The sequence below is a fragment of the Macaca thibetana genome, chromosome 16 (genome assembly GCF_024542745.1).
Source record: "Macaca thibetana thibetana isolate TM-01 chromosome 16, ASM2454274v1, whole genome shotgun sequence".
Lineage (NCBI taxonomy): Eukaryota > Metazoa > Chordata > Mammalia > Primates > Cercopithecidae > Macaca > Macaca thibetana.
In genome coordinates, this window is record NC_065593.1 from 4,811,278 (window position 1) to 4,833,140 (window position 21,863).

The 21,863-nt window shown below is 40.0% G+C and overlaps 4 protein-coding genes across 17 annotated transcripts in view; 2 read left to right on the forward strand and 2 right to left on the reverse strand.

The window, feature by feature from the left end:
* The window catches only part of TTC19 (tetratricopeptide repeat domain 19), a 30,331-nt gene extending 21,765 nt beyond the window's left edge, over positions 1–8,566 (forward strand). The window contains exons 8-10 of one of the 2 annotated variants that reach the window (XM_050763446.1): positions 4,848–5,002; positions 6,338–6,500; positions 7,175–8,566. In XM_050763446.1, coding sequence (XP_050619403.1) covers positions 4,848–5,002; positions 6,338–6,500; positions 7,175–7,308 — 452 coding nt within the window. In that variant the 3' untranslated portion in view covers positions 7,309–8,566. The other variant, XM_050763445.1, reaches the window with a different exon arrangement.
* PIGL (phosphatidylinositol glycan anchor biosynthesis class L) overlaps positions 1–21,863 on the forward strand; it is a 679,575-nt gene that overhangs the window by 360,452 nt on the left and 297,260 nt on the right. The window lies entirely within an intron of this gene.
* The window catches only part of ZSWIM7 (zinc finger SWIM-type containing 7), a 145,411-nt gene that overhangs the window by 44,124 nt on the left and 79,424 nt on the right, over positions 1–21,863 (reverse strand). The gene's annotated exons all lie outside the window — the stretch shown is intronic.
* The window catches only part of NCOR1 (nuclear receptor corepressor 1), a 188,758-nt gene continuing 177,079 nt past the window's right edge, over positions 10,185–21,863 (reverse strand). For all 12 annotated transcript variants that reach the window (XM_050763372.1, XM_050763376.1, XM_050763371.1 and 9 more), the window contains 4 exons: positions 20,683–20,736; positions 19,668–19,889; positions 14,967–15,146; positions 10,185–12,582 (listed from right to left, as the gene is read on the reverse strand). In XM_050763372.1, the coding sequence (XP_050619329.1) occupies positions 12,395–12,582; positions 14,967–15,146; positions 19,668–19,889; positions 20,683–20,736 (644 nt within the window). In that variant the 3' untranslated portion in view covers positions 10,185–12,394. The remainder of the gene's footprint in view (positions 12,583–14,966; positions 15,147–19,667; positions 19,890–20,682; positions 20,737–21,863) is intronic.

Genomic DNA, 21,863 nt, shown 5'->3' on the forward strand with positions numbered 1-21,863 from the left:
TTGCTGATCAAAGTGGTTTTACCAGTTTACATTTTGACTAGCAATATATTAGTGTTCGTGATGCTCTCTGTATATCTTTGTTATCATCAGTTATTTTTGATAATCTGCAGGGTTTGAAAAGGAATTTCATTGTGGCTTCACTATGTTTCTGATTACTGTATTTATTGGCTATTAGATTATGTGCTCTGAAAATTATTCATATCCTTTGCCTATTTTTTTGAGGGGTTGTCTTTTAACAATCTGTAAGAGTTCCTTATGTATTCGATCATTTTATATTTTTGTAGGTTACTTATCTCTTTGTAGCTTGTCTTTTCACATTAGGGCATTTGACATAGATTAAAACTTTGGATATTAACAGAATCGATATTTATCTTCATAGTTTGTGCTTGTTATATCTTGATTTGTAATGACATCTCTATATTGGGTTTTCATAAATTCGTGGGGTGCTAATGTTTAAATCTGTAATTATAACTAATGTTTAGTTTCATTATAATTTCTCCCTATTTAATTCAGTACCTTATTTTTTTTCCCCCACAAGAGACAAGGTCTTCCTTTGGCCAGGCTGGAGTGAGTGCAGTGACATGATCACAGCTCACTGCAACTTTAAACTCCTGATACCAAGTGATCCTCCCACCTCAGCCTCCAGAAGAATAAGGACTACAGGCACGTGCCACCATGTCTGACTTATATATATGTATTTTTTGGGGAATGTATATATTTTTTGGGGGGGTTGGGGAGGGTAGAGATGAGGTTTTGCTATGTTGCCCAGGCTGGTCTCGACCTCCTGGGCTGAAGTGGTCCTCCTGCCTCGGCCTCCCAAAGTACAGGCTTGTGGGTGTGAGCCACCATGCCTAGCCCTTTTGTAAATCCTTCTATTTGTTCATTCATTCAACAATTCAGTCAGAAATACTGAATGCCCATTACATGCTAGATATGCTGCTAGGTTCTGAGATACAGATATAAATAAAACACAGTTGGCTGGGTGCAGTGGCTCACGCCTGTAATCCCAGCACTTTGGGTGGCTGAGACAGGCGGATCAAGAGGTCAAGAGTTCAAGACTAGCCTGGCCAATATTGTGAAATCCCGTCTCTACTACAAATACAAAAAAAAAAAATTAGCTGGGCGTGGTGGTGCACCTGTAGTCCCAGCTACTCAGGAGGCTGAGGCAGAAGAATCACCTGAACCAGGGAGGCGGAGGTCGCAGTGAGCGGAGATTGTGCCACTGCACTCCAGCCTGCGCGACAGAGTGAGACTTCGTCTCAAAAAAGAAAAAACAAAAAAGTCACTGCCTCATGGAGCTACATTTCTGGTGGGGGAAAGATGCATAGTAAGCACTATCCAGTAAGTTGGTGTGTCCAGAGTGCTATGTAGATATTTATGAAGGAATATGTATAGCAGGAATACATTGGGGAAGTATGCTGTCTTATAGAGGGGGTCGGGAAGGCCTTGTTAGTATGAAACCTGGTGAATGGGAGAGAATAGGCAAGTGGCTATTTGTGAGGGAAGAAAATTACAGGCAAAGGGCAATTACAGGTACAAGACTCAGGTGGCGTATGCTTGACTTACTGGAAGTAAGAACTACTGGAGTTGTCTGATTTTATAAAATTTTGGGGGATGAGGCCTGCTTTCTTACTGTCTGCTGATTCTCATTTATTTGGATTATACATTCATCTTCAGCAAGGTTTTAGCTATACAGTGAGATTCCAGAATAGTTTTGTGTCTTCCAGGCACTCAGCTCCTGGCCGAAGTGGATGTTATAAATTTAGACATCAAATTTACAGGGTAGTCATTTTTCTCATCTAGATTCCAGACTTGGCCATTCAGAGCTCCTTGTTGTCTCCCTGTGCCTGTGGTCAGGGGGTTAGGGGAGGTGTAGGTTGGAGTGGTGCAATTCTTTTCACATACAGTCTTTTCCTGGGGTTGTGGTCCTAATGGTAATCCTGGTTTTATGCATTGGCTTCGGATCTAGTTCTGTTTAGTACACATCAACAGCTTGAATTCCTGGATTACAGAAACGCTCAAGCTACAACAAAAACCAGGCTTTTGCTGTGTCAACTCACAGACTCTCCACTTTGGGTTTTAGCTTACTCCTAATTTCTGGCACTTGGGATTTCCTTCTCTTGGGAGCTCAGCTCTGCATGGAAAGGATGTGTGTTACAGTTTATCTAAGATTTCTAGGTGTTTGAAGCAGATGAGTTTCATCAATAGCGTTGTTAGATTCTCCTTTATTCCCTCTACTAAAACCATTAACACTAATTAGGAAGTGCTAATCAGTTGATTAACAAGTGATTTAGTTTAGCAGAAATTTCAGGATATTCTTGGAATTTGGTCCATAAAGATCTCTAGTTTCAAAGACCCTTGTAGACTTTCCTATATTGCTGTTGATGGTGAGGGGGTAGGGGAGAGTTAAGAGGCCTATGCTCAAGTTTCCCTAAATTAGAGATGCTCTTTTGCTATTGTTATAAATGCATATAATTGCCCCAGTACTTTATCAAATTCCCTTTAGTCTATATTTATATAAACCTAGTTTGATATACTGAGCCATTCTTTTATTCCTGGAATAAATGCTGTTTGGTCATCTCCTTAATACATCTGATTATTATTCCATTTGGTAATATTTTGAGTAAAAAATTCTATAGTGAATCCTATTTACCTCATGGACTGAGTATAGTAGCGTATCTTTTTCTGTGATCAGAAGTTATTTATGAAAGAGAATCATTTATGTTTGAAGAAGTAAATATGCCTCAGTTTCAAATGATCCTTTGGGGGCTCTATATAAATGATTCCAATATATTTCTCAGTTGTTATTAAAGTACTTGATTTTTTTCTTGCCTAACTTTTAGCAATTTTTATTTTAATGTTTCGAAGAACTGTGTTTAAGTAAATTACTAGCAAAGGAACTCTGGGGGAACTTTGAAATTTTCTCTTGGCAGTTGCTAAAGGTTTTATGTTTTCTAAAAGTTCAGTAATAGTACATTTATTTTTAGAAAAGGTTGCTTTTCAAAAAAGTGTTTCCATTTTTATTGTAGTCAGAATGTGCATGTACTTTTAAAATATTATAGCTAAATTGTACCTCATTGTTTTCTCTAAAAAGCTTTACTGCTTTTGCTTCCACTCCACTACTCAGTGATAACAAGGGTAACAATTTTCCGCTAGAATTGCTTGTCACTTTATTCTTGTACTTTAGTTATACCACTGAACATCTTTTTAAATTGTTGCCACAAAATATCTTGCTTTTATCATTTTCACATTGCTCTAGTATATCAACTTTGGGAACAAGATATCATTCTATTTATAGCATTCTGTTTTTAGTAGTGGTATTTCCATTTACAAAATACAGTAATTCTTGATCGCTGAAAATGTCAAATCCTAGAAAACATAGCATGCCTACGCGTGATGTTAACATCATTCTTGAACAGTGGTTGGTTGAAGATTCATTTGATGAATCCGATTTTTCCGAAATAGATGATTCAGACGATTCTGGTGTTCTGTTTAGAAATAACTCCAAGAACACTTTTAATAGTTTATTTTCACATTGAAAATCAGATTTGCTCCAGCCTTAAAGAGCATATTTATGTAAAATTAGGTAAGCGATAGAAGGAAGCTGCACTTTTTTTCTAAATGGGAAGGTATTAGAAAAGTCTCATTTTAGTAACATAGTCTTCCTTAAACTCTGTATGCCAATTGTAGATTTCTGAAAACTGAAGACATGGAAGGGAAAGGGTTTGGTATGAACGACAGCTTTGCTGGCAAATAAACCCAACTGAATATACTCAGTTGGGTGTCTACTAATTTGTTACCTAAGATTATCTAAGGTAACCTCTTTTTCTAGTCTTTTATTATGTGAACATTTACCTCCTGCTGAGTTGTTTGCAGAATTTCCATATAATCTTGCTTATGAACATTTCTGCGTTATTTGTATCATCTTTTAGAAGTCTTACCCAGGTTGATACAGGTTACTGTTATGATCTGTGTCTCCAATTCTTCTTATGTGGCATTAGGTATTTTAAACTTGTTCTTTTTCAGACATCGTATAGTCAATTCTTGAATGTGTTGAGAGGTGCTATGTCATTGTAAGCTTTATTCTTCTTCTTAGCTTGTTTCAATTTTACCTTGAATTTTTTTTTTTTTTTTTTTTTTTTTTTTTTTGAGACAGAGTCTCGCTCTTGTCACCCACACTGGAGTGCAGCGGTGTGATCTCGGCTCACTGCAAGCTCTGCCTCCTGGGTTCACGCCATTTTCCTGCCTCAGCCTCCTGAGTAGCTGGGACTGCAGGCACCTGCCACCACGCCCAGCTAAATTTTTTTTTTGTATTTTTAGTAGAGATGGGGTTTTACCATGTTAGCCAGGATGGTCTCCATCTCCTGACCTTGTGATCCACCCACCTTGGCCTCCCAGAGTGCTGGGATTACAGGTGTGAGCCACTATGCCTGGCTTTTACCTTGAATTCTTTAAATTCGGCTTGTGACTTTGCACTTCAGGATTCTGAGTGTTCTCTGTCTTCTTCCTGCATTGTTTTTCTTATACCTTACAGATTTTTCATTGGCCTTGACTTTTTGTTGTTAACTCATTCTTCTTTGAGTTTATCTTCATTTGTTTCTGCTGAATATTGTTTGTTTCAAACTAAAAATAACATTCCACATTTTAATTAATATGTGGACTCTTAATCTACTTAAAATGTGGGGTGAAGTTCCATGATTCCAGCTAGTTTGGAATAGGTCGTTTAACTGGATGTTAATCCACCTACTTTGTCCCCTAAGTGACATGTGGGTCCCATTCTGCTGACATATTTGTGGGTCCTGGTAACAACAATTTGGGTAGATTGCTGATTCCTCTTTTCTTCTTAGTGGAAGAGAAAGCCAATACCCACCTCCTCTTGGGCATGTGCTTAGACGCCTGTGCTCGCTACCTTCTGTTCTCCAAGCAGCCATCACAGGCACAAAGGATGTATGAAAAAGCTCTGCAGATTTCTGAAGAAATACAAGGAGAAAGACACCCACAGGTAAGGGAGGAAAACACAGAAGAGGGAATATAAAACAAAGGTTTCAAAATTGAAGGGTGTGAAATGTCACACTCATTGGTAACAGGATCAGCAGATGGTCTTAGATCCTTCTTTCTCCCCAGTCTACTTATTTTCTTACCACCAGCACCCTCACTCCAACTACTTGTTTCAGAAAGGATTTGGGACTAGTTATCAGTTACTAGGTCTGCCCAGAACTTTTCGCGTGATCCACGGTTTGCACAACAGAGCAACCTTTCTACAAGGCAGGACTGGTCAGGCTTCAATGGACACAGCACAGTATTTGAGTGGGGTCTGTAGATACCCCCAGTAGAAGCTTATGGGGAACAGTTTAATACACAGATATCCTTGCCTCCCTTACCCCATGGTTAAAATGGCAGGAGGTGAGGGAAGGAACAAGGGACCACATTAAAAACACTTTTAAACCATTGGCATATTATAGAATTTAAGTGTAACGTGTAAAGCTCTGTGTTAGAACACTAAACACATTCAATCGAAATCATCTCTTTGGGTCTCCCCTCCATCCAAATAAGTTCTTAGATGTAAGGAGTGCATTGCTTTGTCTGTGAATGCTCGCTACCCCCAATATAAGACATAACTATTTTAACTGAATGTGTCCCAAGGCTGGGGTACATGGGCAGGGTGAGTAATATGTTTTGGAAGAAAAGGGGGGTTGAGCTATGAATTATCTCCATGAAAGGGATTTATGACTTATTATGAAGAGTCCCTTAATAGAGTGAGGAATAATAAACAAGCAAGCACAGAATTCAGATCTCCAAGTACTAGGGTCAGGGGGCTTAAAGCATGGCATCAGTGGGGAAGTAGGTATGGAAGTGTACCTGTTACAGTAGCCAAATTAAAAAAAACTTACTGGGCATCTTCCTAAAATAGATGGTATGTTTCTTGTTTTTGATGAGCCTCAGGGTTATCAGCAGGAACAACATAATACAGGGGGGTTCTAGAGGCAATCAAACCATACGAGGCTGGCTTCTCAAAGGTGCTCAGCCTTAAATGAGATCATATGTATAGCATCTTGCTGTTGTTTTTCATTTGGTGTTTCTAATTGGGTAATTAGTTGGATTAATATGTACTGTTTCCTAATTTCCAGATTTGTATTTCCCAGAAGGTCGAACTAACATTCTCCACTGTACAATGTGATTACCAAATGCCCACAAATTTGTTAAAGGCTGGTATCCCTCATCTTTTGTGGAATGCTAGGAAAGATGAAATCTTATGTATTCAGAGTTGGATGCACTCCACATTAAAGTTCTGTGCAGGCATGTTTTTAAAGAAACTACTTTTTTCTTTTCCATATAGACCATTGTGCTGATGAGTGACCTGGCTACTACCCTGGATGCACAGGGCCGCTTTGATGAGGCCTATATTTATATGCAAAGGGCATCAGATCTGGCAAGACAGATAAATCATCCTGAGCTACACATGGTACTCAGTAATCTAGCTGCAGTTTTGATGCACAGAGGTAGGTAGCAATGGAAACTTAACTGACTTCCTTTAAGGGAGGGATGTCACTGGATTGATAAATTTGTGAAATGGTATGTAGGGAGGGCAAGGGCCAACAAAGAAACATGTAAATTAAAAGGCTGGTTGAATGGCAGAGAAAGAAGGTATTAATTAGGTTGAAGTACTGTTGTGCTCAATTCACATAACTTCTGCAGACCTGCAGTAGCCTGTCAAAGCCCATCAAGCTGCAGAAAACCTTGCAATGATAGTACCTTACACGTCAGTAGTGCTTTACGGATTTCTAAATGTGTTCAGTTACAATGTGTTTCTCACAGAGTGCTGGTGAAGCTTGTATGACAGGAAGTATCAGTTTGACAGACATTTCTTAGTGTCAGCACACTATACCTATCATTTTCAGAAACCTGGGATGACAGGTGTATTACACATACCACCATTCATGAAATCTTTGGCTCATCAAAGGCCTCAAGATATACTGGAAAGGACTGTAAAGAATCCCCCAGCATTCAGTGGAGTTCCAGCCTGTCAGATGGGGATGAAATGAGGCAGCACCAGCCTGTCACTTCATAAGCACACAGTAAATTAGCCCTATATCCACATTAGTGCTGTCTCTTCAGAATCACCTGGGAAACATACACTTTCTTCTTACTGTCCCTTCTCTCTGGGTTATTTTAGAACGATATACACAAGCAAAAGAGATCTACCAGGAAGCACTGAAGCAAGCAAAGCTGAAAAAAGATGAAATTTCTGTACAACACATCAGGGAAGAGTTGGCTGAGCTGTCAAAGAAAAGTAGACCTTTGACTTAAATTGTCAAGCTCTAAATCCATTTTTGTGTAGGGAGAATAATGTCTAGCAATGCGGAAGAATAGCTGTCATTCCTGTCTCTGTGGCACCCAAATCAATGGCTTAAATCTGTCGTTTTTGATATTCAGGTTTCCTCAATTTAGCCTTAGTGAAGGGGGAGTTGTATACACTGCCATTTTTGTATTTTAAAGGAAAAATGACTTTCATTCCCAACTGATTATGATCTTTCAGGACTGCTGTCAAGTGATGCTTTCAGTTGTAACACGTGACTTGGTGCTGTCCCTGCTGGTCTAAGTAGAACTATAGATTATTATGGGCTGGCGTTCCTGTGGGCTGTGGGTGTGGTGATTCAGCCTGGCATTTCTACTATAAGTTTTTGGTCTCCTGATATGCTGCCCTCTCTTCTCGTACTTTATCAATACCTGGCAAACTAACCAGAATTACCTTCTTCATGGCAAAGGGGGATTATGGTGAATTGTTCTTCTTATAATCTGTTTCGTGAAGCACAGTATGGAATTTAATGCATAAAAAAGGAAAATATCTTAGTTTGCTACCAGCATCCAGTATGAAGTTTTAAAGTGGGGATTAGGCACATGACAGTATAGCACCCATTTGAATTTAAATAAAAGTGAACCATATGTATCTGGTTATATAAAACTAAAAGTGGGGATGGGCTAGGAAGAATGATGTAACCTTTTGTCTACGTTATCTGAACGCTCTACTTCCTTTGCAGCCTTAGTCACACAACTGAGTCATCTCAAGTACTCTTTAAGGACACACAGCCCAGGCTGTTCTGAGTCAGAATAGGCCCCTACAGGTATATTTTAAAACTCTTCGTAATTCTGATGTGTACTGCTGCTATAGTTGAACTACTGACCTGGATCTTAGTCCTAGCCTTTTTGCTTTTGCAACTTCAGTATCTTCATCTCTAAACTAGGGAAACACTGGGATTCTTTCTTAGCTGTGGGAGAAGGTATTTGGTTAGATGACTTTGAATGAATAGACTGCTGTGCTGGAAGAGCTTTGCCACACTGCCTCAAAGTATGTAAAGATACATAGGTGGATGCGTTTACCGCAGCAGTTGTATGGTACATTTTTAGCCATTTACCTAAGGAAAAAGACAGTTTTTCTAGGTACCATGAAGGACCCTGTTGGTATGCCTGTGGGGGTGGGATGTGAGTGGGACTGATAAACTGATATTTTTGGTTCGTATGTACATACTGGAAGAATCTTTTCATAATAAATGAGACTATACAACAAGATTGTATGTATCCCAGTAATCTTTGCATTTCTCACAAAAAAAAAAAAAAAAAAAAAACTTCCTGAAGAATAAAAACACCGGAAACCTTGAGGTCCAAATCCTCAGGGATTAGACTAAAACTAGAGTTTTGTATGTTGCAGATGTAAATTTCTTCCTATTTTCTCTCTAATCTCAATTTACCATCCAGCTAATGCCATTTATCAAGTCTAGCTCAGAGAGATAAGATACAGTATAAATCAGATTGAGTTTCAGTAGAAACCAGTATTAACATATGGTGATTTCTTTCTTTTTTTTTTTTTTTTTTGAGACGGAGTCTGGCTCTGTCACCCAGGCTGGAGTGCAGTGGCGCGATCTCGGCTCACTGCAAGCTCCGCCTCCTGGGTTTACACCATTCTCCTGCCTCAGCCTCCCGAGTAGCTGGGACTACAGGCGCCCGCCACCTCGCCCGGCTAGTTTTTTGTATTTTTTACTAGAGACGGGGTTTCACCGTGTTAGCCATGATGGTCTCGATCTCCTGACCTCGTGATCCGCCCGTCTCGGCCTCCCAAAGTGCTGGGATTACAGGCTTGAGCCACCGCGCCCGGCCATATGGTGATTTCTTAAAAAAATTAATATCAACCACTCACCTTTTTGCATTGAGAATGTTTTTACCTTTTCACAACTGCAGGGGTTACTGAAAGGTTTTTCATTCCAAGTTTTATTTATTTATTAATTTTAAATCATCCACAGTGACTCAGTGGTCTGGTTGTTGGAAACACTAGGAGTTTTCAGGACAGTCTCCTCATGTGGGTGTTCTCATTACAGTTCATTTGCACTGTTGTAAAATAAGGTACTGAAGCAAAAGGAGGACTGATCTCCTTTACTGATTGTTCTAAATTCAAAAGTGAATTGGTTAAAATCATGTAATTAAATTTTTTGAACTGTCCAGTGGTCACTGGAGTTTTCAGGGCATAGATATTTTTAAAATAGAATCACTCAGTGTACCAAAATTAAAACATTATGCAATTTCCAATCATAAACATGCACTGGAAAATTGGCTGTCAGAATACTTCTATGAAGAGTATTAGGAAGACCTTAATTTAGTTCTGGGTGCTAAAAAATAATGTGTAAGGATATAGTGTCAGAACAGTGAAATCTAAGTCTACAAAGAGTATCATGCCTTGGTTTGCGGTGAACCTCAGTAAGTTGTCAGTGCTGCTCTGTGCTGTGCTTACCACTTAAATCATGATAAGGTGAACCTCCATAGGTAAGCCGTGTGAGAATTCTGTCCTTTCATTTATTTTGAACCAAGAACTGTTACTAGATTTTAACTCTCATTCTGAGATTTCTTCTCCAGGTGATGGTAAATAAAGTAATACGCACATTCATTATGATGAGGATGGAGTGAGTGGTTCACAGCAGCTCACCTTCGGGTCCTCAAGTGGAACTGCAAGAGTAACAAGTTAGGCTCTGATCTGACATGTTCTCAGAAACTATACAGTTGACCTTCAAATAATGCAGGAGTTAGGGGCATAGACCTCCTAAGTAGTAAAAAATCCACATCTAACTTTGACTCCTCCAAAACTTAACTACTCATAGCCTACTGTTGACCAGAAGTCTTACGGATAACATAGTCGATTGACACATATTTTGTATATGTATTATATACTGTATTCTTACAATAAAGTAAGCTAGAGAAGAGAAAATGTTATTAAGATTATAAGGAAGAGAAAATATATTTACTATTCATTAAGTGGAAGTGGATCATCATGAAGGTCTTCATCCTCGTCATCTTCATGTTGAGTAGGCTGAGGATGAGGAGGGGTTGGTCTTGCTATCTTGGGTGGCAGAGGTGGAAGAAAATCCGTGTATAAGTGGACCCACACAGTTCAAACCCGTGTTGTTCAAGGGTCAACTGTATTCTGACTCAGAATAGCTTAAGACCCTCAGGGTCATAGAAAAATACCATCATAATCTCTTTTATGGTAGGTTGGCAATATAAATTATTAACAAATTCTAAAATATTACCAGTACCTGGAAAGAAAAATTCAGCAGAAAACTGTGAAGTGGAACATTTAGTCACTGTTTTTCATTCATTTTGAAATTTTTATGTATTTACATATATCTATTGTAAATATACCAACTTTCCAAGTACTAGGAACGCTGACCACTAAGCCTGATCTAAAGTTTGTGTTGGGGACCTCAGGTATACAGAAGTGGAACAGGGACAGGAGTGTGAAAGCTTTGACTGGAGACAAATGTGGGCTTATGGCCTATCTCTGTCACTCATTTAACTGTATGGGCAAAGTACTAAACCTGTGTCTTCATCTGTAACATAGGGATTAGACACTAGTGATAGGAGGGTCTTGGTCAGTAGCTAATCACAGAGCTGCTTCCTTAAAAGCCTTGAGTACTTTTGTTTAAAAGTTTAGGTCTACTTGAAAGTCTGTAAAGTACTAATTTTTATCATCTTGAGAGATCTATTTCTCCCCTTTCCAGTTACCAGTGGCATTCTCCCAAAACTTAGTATCTATATGTTATGGAAAGATAATTAAATGCTATGATAAATTGTATGAAAAAAACTTAAAAATTCAGCAAGCAATTCTTAATGAAAGATACAACTGGCCCTCTAGTACCATAATTAGTTTAGAATTCAGTCTTTTAAATTATTTGCACCTTGAGAATCTGTGAAATGAAAACATTTAACAGTAAACTCTTATCCCAAGGAAGCAAAGTGAGAGTAAGTGCTGGTCCATAGTGATAGGGAAAAGGACTGTGTTCACCATGAGTTTTTCAGGATACAGCACAAAGCACGTCTAAATACTACACAGATCATTATCTTTTAACCCAACCAATCATATATATCAAACTAAGGGAAAAATATGTAAGCTTTTCCTTTGGAACCTGAGACACCAGGAGCCTTAAACCCACAAATAATCTACTGTAGCTATGGACAGGGTAGTCAAATTTATTTCAAAACAAAAGCTTTGTTGGGCTGCATCAAATGCAGGAGAAAAGGAATACTTAGGGGCATGGTTAAATTACCAGTGTGCATAACAGTGAGGTATGCCTCAAATAAGCCTTTAAAACTTTATAAACTGAACTAGAACATACCCATGCAGTAATATTTTTTCAGTGCTACTAATGAAAAAAAAAAAAAAAAAATTAAAGCCTGCACTGGAAATTTACAATATGGCAGAATTTGTTACTTCTACCTTTTGACCCTAACGTACAGATTTTATGACAGGGTCTGTGTTAAAAATCTAAACATTTTCACAAGATTTTAAACATCACTGGAAAGCTGAATTTAGAGGAAACAAAATCAGATAAAAGTACAATGCCCGTGACAGCCAACATTATGTAACTGGGCTGTATGAGGTTGTTTAGAAGGCTAGGGTTAAAAAGATAGACAAAAAGATTTTTAAAAATCACCCCCAAAGTTGATGCGCTGATTTGAACATAAGTACACCAGATACTACAGCAAGGGGATATACACTGCAAAAAGGTCATCTATTTACAGAAGAGTGATTTAAAGACATCATGGTTTTCTTTACAAACAGATGTAAGAACAGGAACTGTCCACTTTTTAAAAACTCTACATCTCAACCCTCCACTATTATTATAGTCCACTGAATTGCCTGTATCAAAGGCAGTTTTTTGTATGGTTTTTTCCCATTTGACTCTCCAAATGAATTTCCATCATTTCTTCATCATCTGTGGGCTGGCTCTCCTGAAAAGTCTCAGGGAATAAGTCATAGGAGGGCAGGTTTTTGACCTGCTACTAAAAATTAAACCACCAAAAACTAGAGATCCCTCTCCTGCACCCTGTTCCCCTCACTTTGTGCCGTTCAGTCATCACTATCCGACAGGGTCTCGTACTGTGCTGAGAGCAGCGGGGCAGGCTCTCGCTCCCAGATCCTGTTCTGTTGGTGAGGAGCTGCTTGGTTCACAGCAGAGGGAGCACATGCAATCGGTGTTGGTGGAGTACTGCTGAGCATCCGCATAGTCAGAGGGTTATAAGGAAACTGAGTTGAGCCTGACAAAAGAAAAATTAGGTTTTCATTGTCATGAGCATAACTGCTACTTCATCCAATCCAACTTTTGTAGGATGGAGTAGAATAGGATTGTTCTAAAATGGTCATGTGACACCATGAAAGCAAAATGAATACAACACGGAAGGGCCAAAGTCTCACCACTTAAATCCTAGCCAATGATATGTAGCAGTCAGTGTGGATCCAAAAAAGAAGAGTAACATGAGTAGCATATGACTGAGGGCTGTTGAGCCCAGAAGAGAAAGCCCAGGCTAGATTTTTAGTTAAGTCTATAACTATCAGGTGTTTCCATGGAGAATCCAAGTTGAACTATTGAGTATTAAGCTCTAATTGAAACAGAGTCAGGTTATACCAGGAGCTTTCTTAACTCTTCAAGAGAAATCCAAGAGTACAGTTCTCAGACAACAACAGACAAGTACCCAGGAACATCTGCACACTGAGGGGCAGCAGGATGCATGTCATCTGCTGAATCTCACTGGGCAGATTTTAAAGTATACAAGATTGAGAAATGAGGTAATTAATGAACACTGCTACCCTTCATCAGTTTCTAGATGTTTAATTGTCCCCAGAAAGCCTCCTACAGCTTAAGAAAATGCAAAAACAGGCCAGGTGCAGTGGCTCACGCCTGTAATCCTAGCACTCTGGGAGGCCGAGGCGGGTGGATCACCTGAGATCGGGAGTTCGAGACTAGCCTGACCAACATGGAGAAACCCCGTCTTACAAAATTAGCTGGGCGTGATGGCGCATGCCTGTAATCCCAGCTAGTTGGGAGGGTGAGGCAGGAGAATCGCTTGAAACCAGGAGGTGGAGGTTGCAGTGAGCCAAGATAGCACCATTGCACTCCAGCCTGGGCAACAAGAGTGAAACTCCGTCTCAAAAAAAAAACCAAAAACATAAAACATAACCATTTCATCAAATAATAAATCTCATGTATGGTCTAATTAATTCTTCCCTAAGAGAGATTTGAGAAGCCGCAACCACTGGTCTAGGCTGTAAGCTTTCAAACTCAAACACAACCACTTTGCATGTCATGTGGCATGAGTTTTATAATGCAAAAGGCTGATATAATTTATATATATCTTAAGGGGAAGGGCACATTTCAGATTTTTTTCAGTGACATATTTGTATTTAATCCTAAGGAAAAGATGGCTTATAATTCTCTGAGACTCTAAAATTCATAATATCCCAGTTTTATTTTAAAAGTCTGTTGCTTTTTAAAGCTACCATGATCATAGTTATTATATACTTTTTTTAAGTTTACAAATAGGCACAAAATAGGAAATAATGAGTGTCTTGGAGTATTGTTTTTCATCAGTTTGTGTAAATGTAGTGAATGTACAGAGACATGACGGCTTTTTTTGTTTTTGTTAAGATGGAGTCTCATTTTGTTGCCCAGGATGGAGTGCAGCGGCGCAAGCTCAGCTCACTGCAGTCTCCACCTCCCAGGTTCAAGCGATTCTCCCACCTCAGGCACCTGAGTACCTGAGATTACAGACACGTGCCACTGCACCCGGCTTATTTTTGTATTTTTAGTAGAGATGGCGTTTCACCATGTTGGCCAGGCTGGTCTCAAACTCCTGACCTCAAGTGATCCGCCCGCCTCAGCCTTCCAAAATGCTGGGATGACAGGCGTGAGCCACCGCGCCTGGCCAGATAGATGATGGCTTTTTAAACTAGTCTTCTCATTTCTAATTTTGATTTCTTAGTATTTACCCTTCATATTGGTATCTTAGAGAAAGTTAAGTTCTCTTAGAAGTGGCATGGGTACATTCAGGTACAGTTCTCAAAGTAACTAAAACCACCTTATTTGCTTTGCAAATGTTCATTACCAGTGTAATACAGAAGTGAGGAGAATGGTTGAGATTATTTTTTCATAGCTCTTCCTTTGTTTATGGTAATCAGGCTTTGCATTCTAAAAATGTTTCAGGTTATATGTGCATATTCTGGGCGTGTGCATTGGTTGATGCCTGTAATATGCTTTGGGAGGCCAAAGCAGGAGGAATGAGTTCAGGAGTTCGAGACCAACCTGGGCAACACAGTGAGACCTTGTCCCTACAAAAAATGTTAAAAAAAGGAAAAATTAGCCAGGTATGGTTGTGCACACCTCTAGTCCCAGCTAGAGGATCACCTGAGCCTCAGAGGTCGAGGCTGCAGTGAGCCATGATCATACCATTGCATTCCAGCCTGGGCGACAGAGCAAGACCCCTCAAAAAAATATTTCTATTCTGGGAAGTGGAATCTACTAATGATACAGAAATGGGAATATAGGTTTCCAAAGTAGAAGAGTTGCTGAATTTTGAAGAACTAATAACCAAGACATTGATATTACTGCTTTGTCTCATTTTCTAAGTTAAAGCAGGCTTCTTACCTGTTGAAGAGGGCCTGTCTTCCCAGGCCCACCCTGGCGTCTGCCTATGGTAATCCCCTTCTGAATGTACAGAGGAGACTGAAGAGGGCCGTTCGGTTCCTAAGTAGCCTTGCCCAGGGATAGGAGATTTAGATTTCCTGCTGTTTGACTTGCTGATCAGCTTTGGTTTGCAAACTCCTCCTAAAAGTGAAATTCAAGTTAAAGTATTAATATATTAAGTTCTCAAAATGCTAATGATTATATAGTGCTAAATGAAAAAAGCATAATGGGAACACAGAGAATCCAGATCCTGGTACTCAATGAAATAAAACACTGCAGGCATACCTCAGAGATACTGAGGGTTCAGTAAGTCACAATTATTTTGCTGGTGGATGGTCTTGCCTCCATGTTGATGGCTGCTGACTAAACCTGCATGGTGGCTGCCGAAGGCTGGGGTGGCTGTGGCAATTTATTTTCCTTTCATGAAATATTTATTTGTAACATGCAATGATTGCATTTTAGCCACAGTAGAACTTTCAAAATTGGAGTTGATCCCTCAAACCCTGCTTTATTAACTGGTTTATGTAATGTAGTATTCTAAATCCTTTGTGGTCATTTCAACAATGTTCACAGCATCTTCAGAGGAAGATTCAATCTCGAGAAACCACTTTCTTTGCTTATCCCTAAGAAGCAACTCATCCATTTCAAGTTTGATGATGAGATTGCAGCAATTCAGTTACATCTTCAGGCTCCACTACTAGTTCTAGTTCTCTTGTTATTTCTTTTTTTTCTTTTTTCTTTTTTAAGGCAGGGTCTCACCTCTGCTGCCTATGCTGCACTGCAGTGGTGCAATCACGGCTTACCAGCTCACTAAAGCCTCAACTTCTTGGGCTCAAGCAATCCTCCCACCTCAGACAGAAGTAGCTGGGACTGCAGGTGCATACCACCACACCCGGCTACTGTTTAAAATTTTTGCAGAGATGGGGTCTCACTATGTTGCCCAGGTTGGTCTCAAACTCCTGAGTTCAAGTGATTCTACTGCCTCAGCCACCCCAAAGTGCTGGGAGTACAGGCATGAGCCATCATACCCAGCCTCTCTTGCTATTTCTACTACACCTGCAGTGACTCCCTCCACTGACACCCTCCCAAGTTATCCATGGGAGTTGGAATCATCTTTTTCCAAACTCCTCTTAATGTTGATACTCTTAACTCCTCCCATGAATTACAAATGTCTTTAATAGCATCTAAAATGGTGAATCCTTTTCAGAAGGTTTTCAGTTTGCTTTGCTCAGATCCATCAGAGGAATCACTGTGGCAGCTATTGCCTTATGAAATGTATTTCTTAAATAATAAGACTTGAAAGTAGAAATTACTCTTTGATCCATGGGCTGCAGAATGGATGTTGTGTTAGGCGTAAAAACAACATTCATCTCCTTGAACCTTTCCATCAGAGCTCTTGGGTGACTAAGTGGATTGTTAATGAGCAGTATTGAAAACCATTTTTTTTTTCTAAGCAATAGGTTCTGAACAGTGGGCTTAAAATATTCAGCAAGCCATTCTGTAAACACATGCTGTCATCTAGGCTTTGTTCCGTTTCTAGAGCACAGGTGAGGAGACCGAGCATAATTCTTAAGTGCCCTAGGATTTTCAGGACGGTAAAGGAGCGCTGGCTTCAACTTCAAGTCACCACCTGCATTAGCCCCTAACAAGAGAGTCAGCCTGTATTTTGACGTTTTGGACTCTTCCAGTAGAAGGCCGTTTTGTTTACATGGAGGATCTGTTGTTTAATGTAGTCACCTTTATCAATGATCTTAGCTAGGTCTTCTGAGTAACTTGCTGCAACATCTTCATTAGCACTTTCTCCCTCCCTCACCTTGCGCTTTTATGTTACGGAGACGGCTTCTTCAGCCTCTGAACCGGCCTCTGCTAGCTTCAGCCTTCTCGTCTGTGGCTTCCTCACCTCTCTGAGCCTTCAGAGAATTGAAGAGTTAGGGCTTGGATTAGGATTAGGTTTTGGCTTAAGGTAATGCTGTGGCTGGTTTGGTTTTCTATCCAGACCACTAAAACTTTCTGTGTTTCACGAAACACTGTTTTGCTTTATTACCATTTGTGTGTTCACTGGAATAGCACTTTCCATTTCCTTCAAAAACTTTTCCTTTGCATTCACAATTTGGCTAATTGTTTGGCGCATGAGGTCTAGCTCTCAGCCTGTCTTGGCTTTCAACATGCCTTTCTCACTAAGCTTAATCATTTCTAACTTTTCATTTCAAGTGACAGACTTGTGATTCTTCTTTTCACCTGAACACTTAGAAGCCATTGTAGGGTTATTAACTGGCCAAATTTGAATATTGTTGTGTGTCAGGGAATAAGGAAGCCAGAAAAGGAGAGAGACAGGGAACAACCAGTCAGTGGAGGAGTCAGGACACACACCACCTTTATGGGTGGTTTGCCATCTTATATGGGCACTGCTCATGGTGCCCCAAAAGTTACGATAGTAATATCAAAGATCACTGATCACCATCACACAGATAATAATCATGAACAGGTCTGAAATATTGTGAGAATTACCAAAATATGACACAGAGACACAAAGGAGAGAACATGCTATTAAAAAAATAGTGCTGATAGACTTGCTTGACGCAGGGTTGCCACAAACCTTCAGTTAAAAAAAAAAAAAATCAAAGCACAATAAAACAAGGTATGCTTGTATTTAGAAGAAAGCCAGAATTTCACTTGTAACAATCAAAACAAAAAACAAGGGTCATCCTCCTGCCATTAAAATGTGGTAATTAAGGAACTGAAATTTCTGGAACATCAAGGCTTCTTTACTGGCCTGAGTAGAGAAACTGCTAAAGAAAGAAGGCAGGGTGACAAAAATCATACTTCACTAATGACCAACCCCCCTTCCCAATTGGAGTTAATACACCACACAAAGAAATATGTAAAGGAAAAACTGCAGAACAAAGGAGGACTTGAGCAGAGGCTCAGCAAGTTTTGATAGCCCTTTTGGATTTTCCACACTGTGTAGCTGATTAACTCAGCAGAAGTTCACAGAAGTGAGACACCTCTGACTGTGCTCTAAAAGAAAATATCAAAAAGAGCTCAGAAGAGATCAGAGCCCAGGTCACCATCAAACTTTTTCCTCAGCCACAGCAAAACAATTTCACACTGCCCCAAATTCCTATACAACCAGTACAACTGTAATTGCCTATGTCACCAGTCTTATAACCTTAAAACATACACACTTAAAGCCAATAAAACTTGGAAGGTAAGAACAGAAAGAAGAAGATGATGCTCATTTTTCAGAGGAGGAAGTACACTGATACGGTCTTAAAAGTTAACATGTATAGTTTTTTTTTTTTTTTTAAAGATCTCTAATCTCTTTAATATTTTTCTTAACCATAGTGAGAAAGATCTTTTGCTTGATGATAACAGGAAAATAAATCTAAGCTAAAACAGAAATACTGCTGAACTTCAGATAATTTTTAAAAGCACAAGAGATATTAGTTCTCAAAATATTAAGGAAAAGGTTATAAGATTAAAGCTTAGGATTATTATGGTTTTTTTGTGTGCTTGTTTTTAACAGAATGTATAAAATCTCATTCTAGCAACTCTTATCTGGCTATCCAGAGACATGTCTGAAACAATGCTTACCAGATAGAAGCATTAGCATTCTGGATGATGTGCTCTGAAGAACTGTTTCTTTTTCTTCCCTTTTTTCCTACTCTTTTTTTTTTTCTTTTTTGAGGCAGGGTCTCACTTTGTCACCTGGGCTGGAGTGCAGTGGCACAATCGCAGCTCACTGCAACCTCTGCCTCCTGGGCTCAAGTGCTCTTCCTGCCTCGGCCCCCACAAGTAGCTGGGACTACAGGCGTGAGCCACCACACCCAGCTACTTTTTGTAACTTTTGTAGAGACGGCGTTTTCACCATGTTGCCCAGGCTGGTTTCAAACGCCTAAGCTCCAGTGATCCACCCAACTTAGCCTCCCAAAGTGCTATGATTCCACCTTTTTTCCTACTCTTTTCTATGGCTTATGATTTATTTTAATTTTACTCTGTGTGTGTGTGTGTGTGTGTGTGTGTGTGTATGTATGTATGTATGTATTTTGAGACAGAGTTTCACTCTGTTGCCAGGCTGGAGTGCAGTGGCGTGATCTCGGCTTACTGCAACCTCCACCTCTCGGGTTCAAGCGATTCTCCTGCCTCACCCTCCTGAGTACCTGCCACCATGCCCGGCTAATTTTTGTATTTTTTGTAGAGATAGGGTTTCATCATGTTGGCCAGGATGGTCTCGATCTCTTGACCTCATGATCCGTCCTCCTTGGCCTCCCAAAGTGCTGGGATTACAGGCGTGAGCCACTGTGCCCGGCCGGCTTATGATTCTTTTATATTAAACCTAATGTTTACAGTTAAATCACTTTTATTCAAAAACATATTTGTGTTATAATTACAATGTAGTATGTATAGATGAGGACTAGATGCAAACAAACAAAAAATGGACATCCTAGGGTGACACTTAGGGTAAAAGTTTTCTTCCATTTCATGTTACTATAATGTCTGGGTAGATTTTAAAAAACCTTTTTTAAGTAACTGAAACCCTAAGAGGTAACTCTGAGCACATAAAGACATAAATGAAATGTCTTAGTGATGCATCGGAGCTTGGGAAATAAACTGGCTTTTTTGGGGAAAAGCAGCAGAAAAGCACTAAAATGAAAGCTGTACCTGAATGAGGTGATGGGTCCCCTTCCTCTCTCCGTGTCTCACCACTAGTCACAACTGAGGTGTTGGCAGTACCAGGCACTACTCCCATAGGCTGGGACATGACAACTCCATGATCCTCAACTTTGTCATCAAAGCTTCCCATGAGAGCCTTCCTGATAATGTCTTCCAGCCCGAGATTGCTGGCAGGATCAGCAAAAGAATGGCCTCTAGAGCTAACTGAGCCTGAAAAAGAATCAAAAACATTTCTACTTATTTCTGAAAGGCCAATCAGGAAACAAACATGCACTGCCCCATCAGCCCACTGAATACACATAGCACTTGGCAAGTGACCTAGAACAACACCAGGACCCACCACACAGAGACCCCCTTTTTTTTTTGTTTTTGGAGACAGAGTCTCTGTTGCACCCAGGCTGAAGTGCAGTGGTATGATCTTGGCTCACTGCAACATCCGCCTCCCAGGTTCAAGGGATTCTCCCACCTCAGTCTCCCAAGTAGCTGGGACTACAGGTACCCACAACCACACTGGGCTACTTTTTTGTATTTTTAGGAAACGGGGTTTCACCATATTGGTCAGGCTGGTCTCGAACTCCCAACCTCAGGTGATCCGCCTGCCTTGGCCTCCCAAAGTGCTGGGATTACAGGCGTGAGCCACTGCACCCAGCCCAGAGACCATCTTAATCCACAAATAACTCCTTAAGGAAATTTGTTTCCCAAGTGAATCAGTCACTCACACTTTTATTAAAGTTACTCAACAGTTTTCCCAGTTCCCTAGTTTCAACCTTGTTCTTTAATAGTTTCCATTCTTTTTGTTCATTTATCTTTTCAATAGGTATTTATTGGATCTCAGTTCCTTTGTGTACTACTGGGTAAACCTTCCTTCACTAAATTATTTATTCATTTTTTCATATTAGAGCAGTCACTCCCCTGGTATACAGTTGGTACTCAGTACATATTTGTTGGACTGACTACTGCTGTGCCAATTTTGTATTGGTAAATAATGTCTTTTCAGTCTTACCTGATGTAGTAACTGCTGGCAGATTAAAGATCTCAGTTCCTGGCTGAGCAGCTGCTATATTTAAGCAAACATTTGAGTTAATTAAGATGTGATAATCATATACACCAAACTAAAGTCTCAAAAAATTCCTATAATAAAATTAATCTTTTTATTTTCCATGACCTCAACCTTTACTTTTCACCCATTAAGTGAAGATAAAATGGAAGAACTTTTTTTTTTTTTTGAGACAGGGTCTCACTCTGTTGCCCAGGCTGTTTTTTAAAAGGAAATCAGGAAATAGGTAAGGTAAGAACATCAAAAGAAGAGCAATAAACTGTGTGCAGTGGTGCACTTCTAGTCCCCCAGCTACTCAGGAGGCTGAGGCGGTAGGATTGCTTGAGCTCAGGAATTTGACGCCAGCCTGGGCAACACAGTGAGACTCTCCCAAAAAGGTAAATAAAGGAGCAATGTAACCCAGAAAAGTTAAGGAACTTTGCACTGCTGGAGAAAAACAAATAGGAAAATACTGTTCTCAGAACAGGAACCAAGGCTTTCTGATGAAGAAGAAACCTTGGACTCTGGGATGACCGCCATGAGTACCAACAGGTTTGAGGCAGCCTGGGATGTGATCCAGAGGAAAGCCACCACAGTGAATACTATGAAAATGACTGTGTTTCCCTGCATGGCTAACTGGAAACTCAGGATATTTGCTGGAAAAAACAAAAGACTCTTGATCCTTTTCATTCCTGCTGACTGTGCAACTTGTAATCTGCAGTTTGAATGCTAACAGCATAAGACCTGGGAACCACCTATAATAAAGCAGTGTGCCAGAAAGGGGAAGAATTTGGGACATAAATTGGTGTTTCCGTCATTCCCAACTTGATGCTAAGAATTTTAAAGAGAAAAAAAGAATGCAGAAAGCAAGTGGGTGGCCAAATGATGTGTCCCGAAGAATGTGAAATTTTTTTTTTTTTCCTTTGAGACGGTGTTTCATTGTCACCCAGGCTGGAGTGCAATGGCGTGATCTAGGCTCACTGCAACCTCTGCCTCCTGGGTTCAAGCAATTCTCCTGCCTCAGCCTCCTGAGCAGCTGGGATTATAGGCCTCCACCACCACACCCAGCTAATTTTTGTATTTTTAGTAGAGATGGAGTTTCACCATTTTGGCCAGGCTGGTCTCGAATTCCTGACCTCAGGTGATCT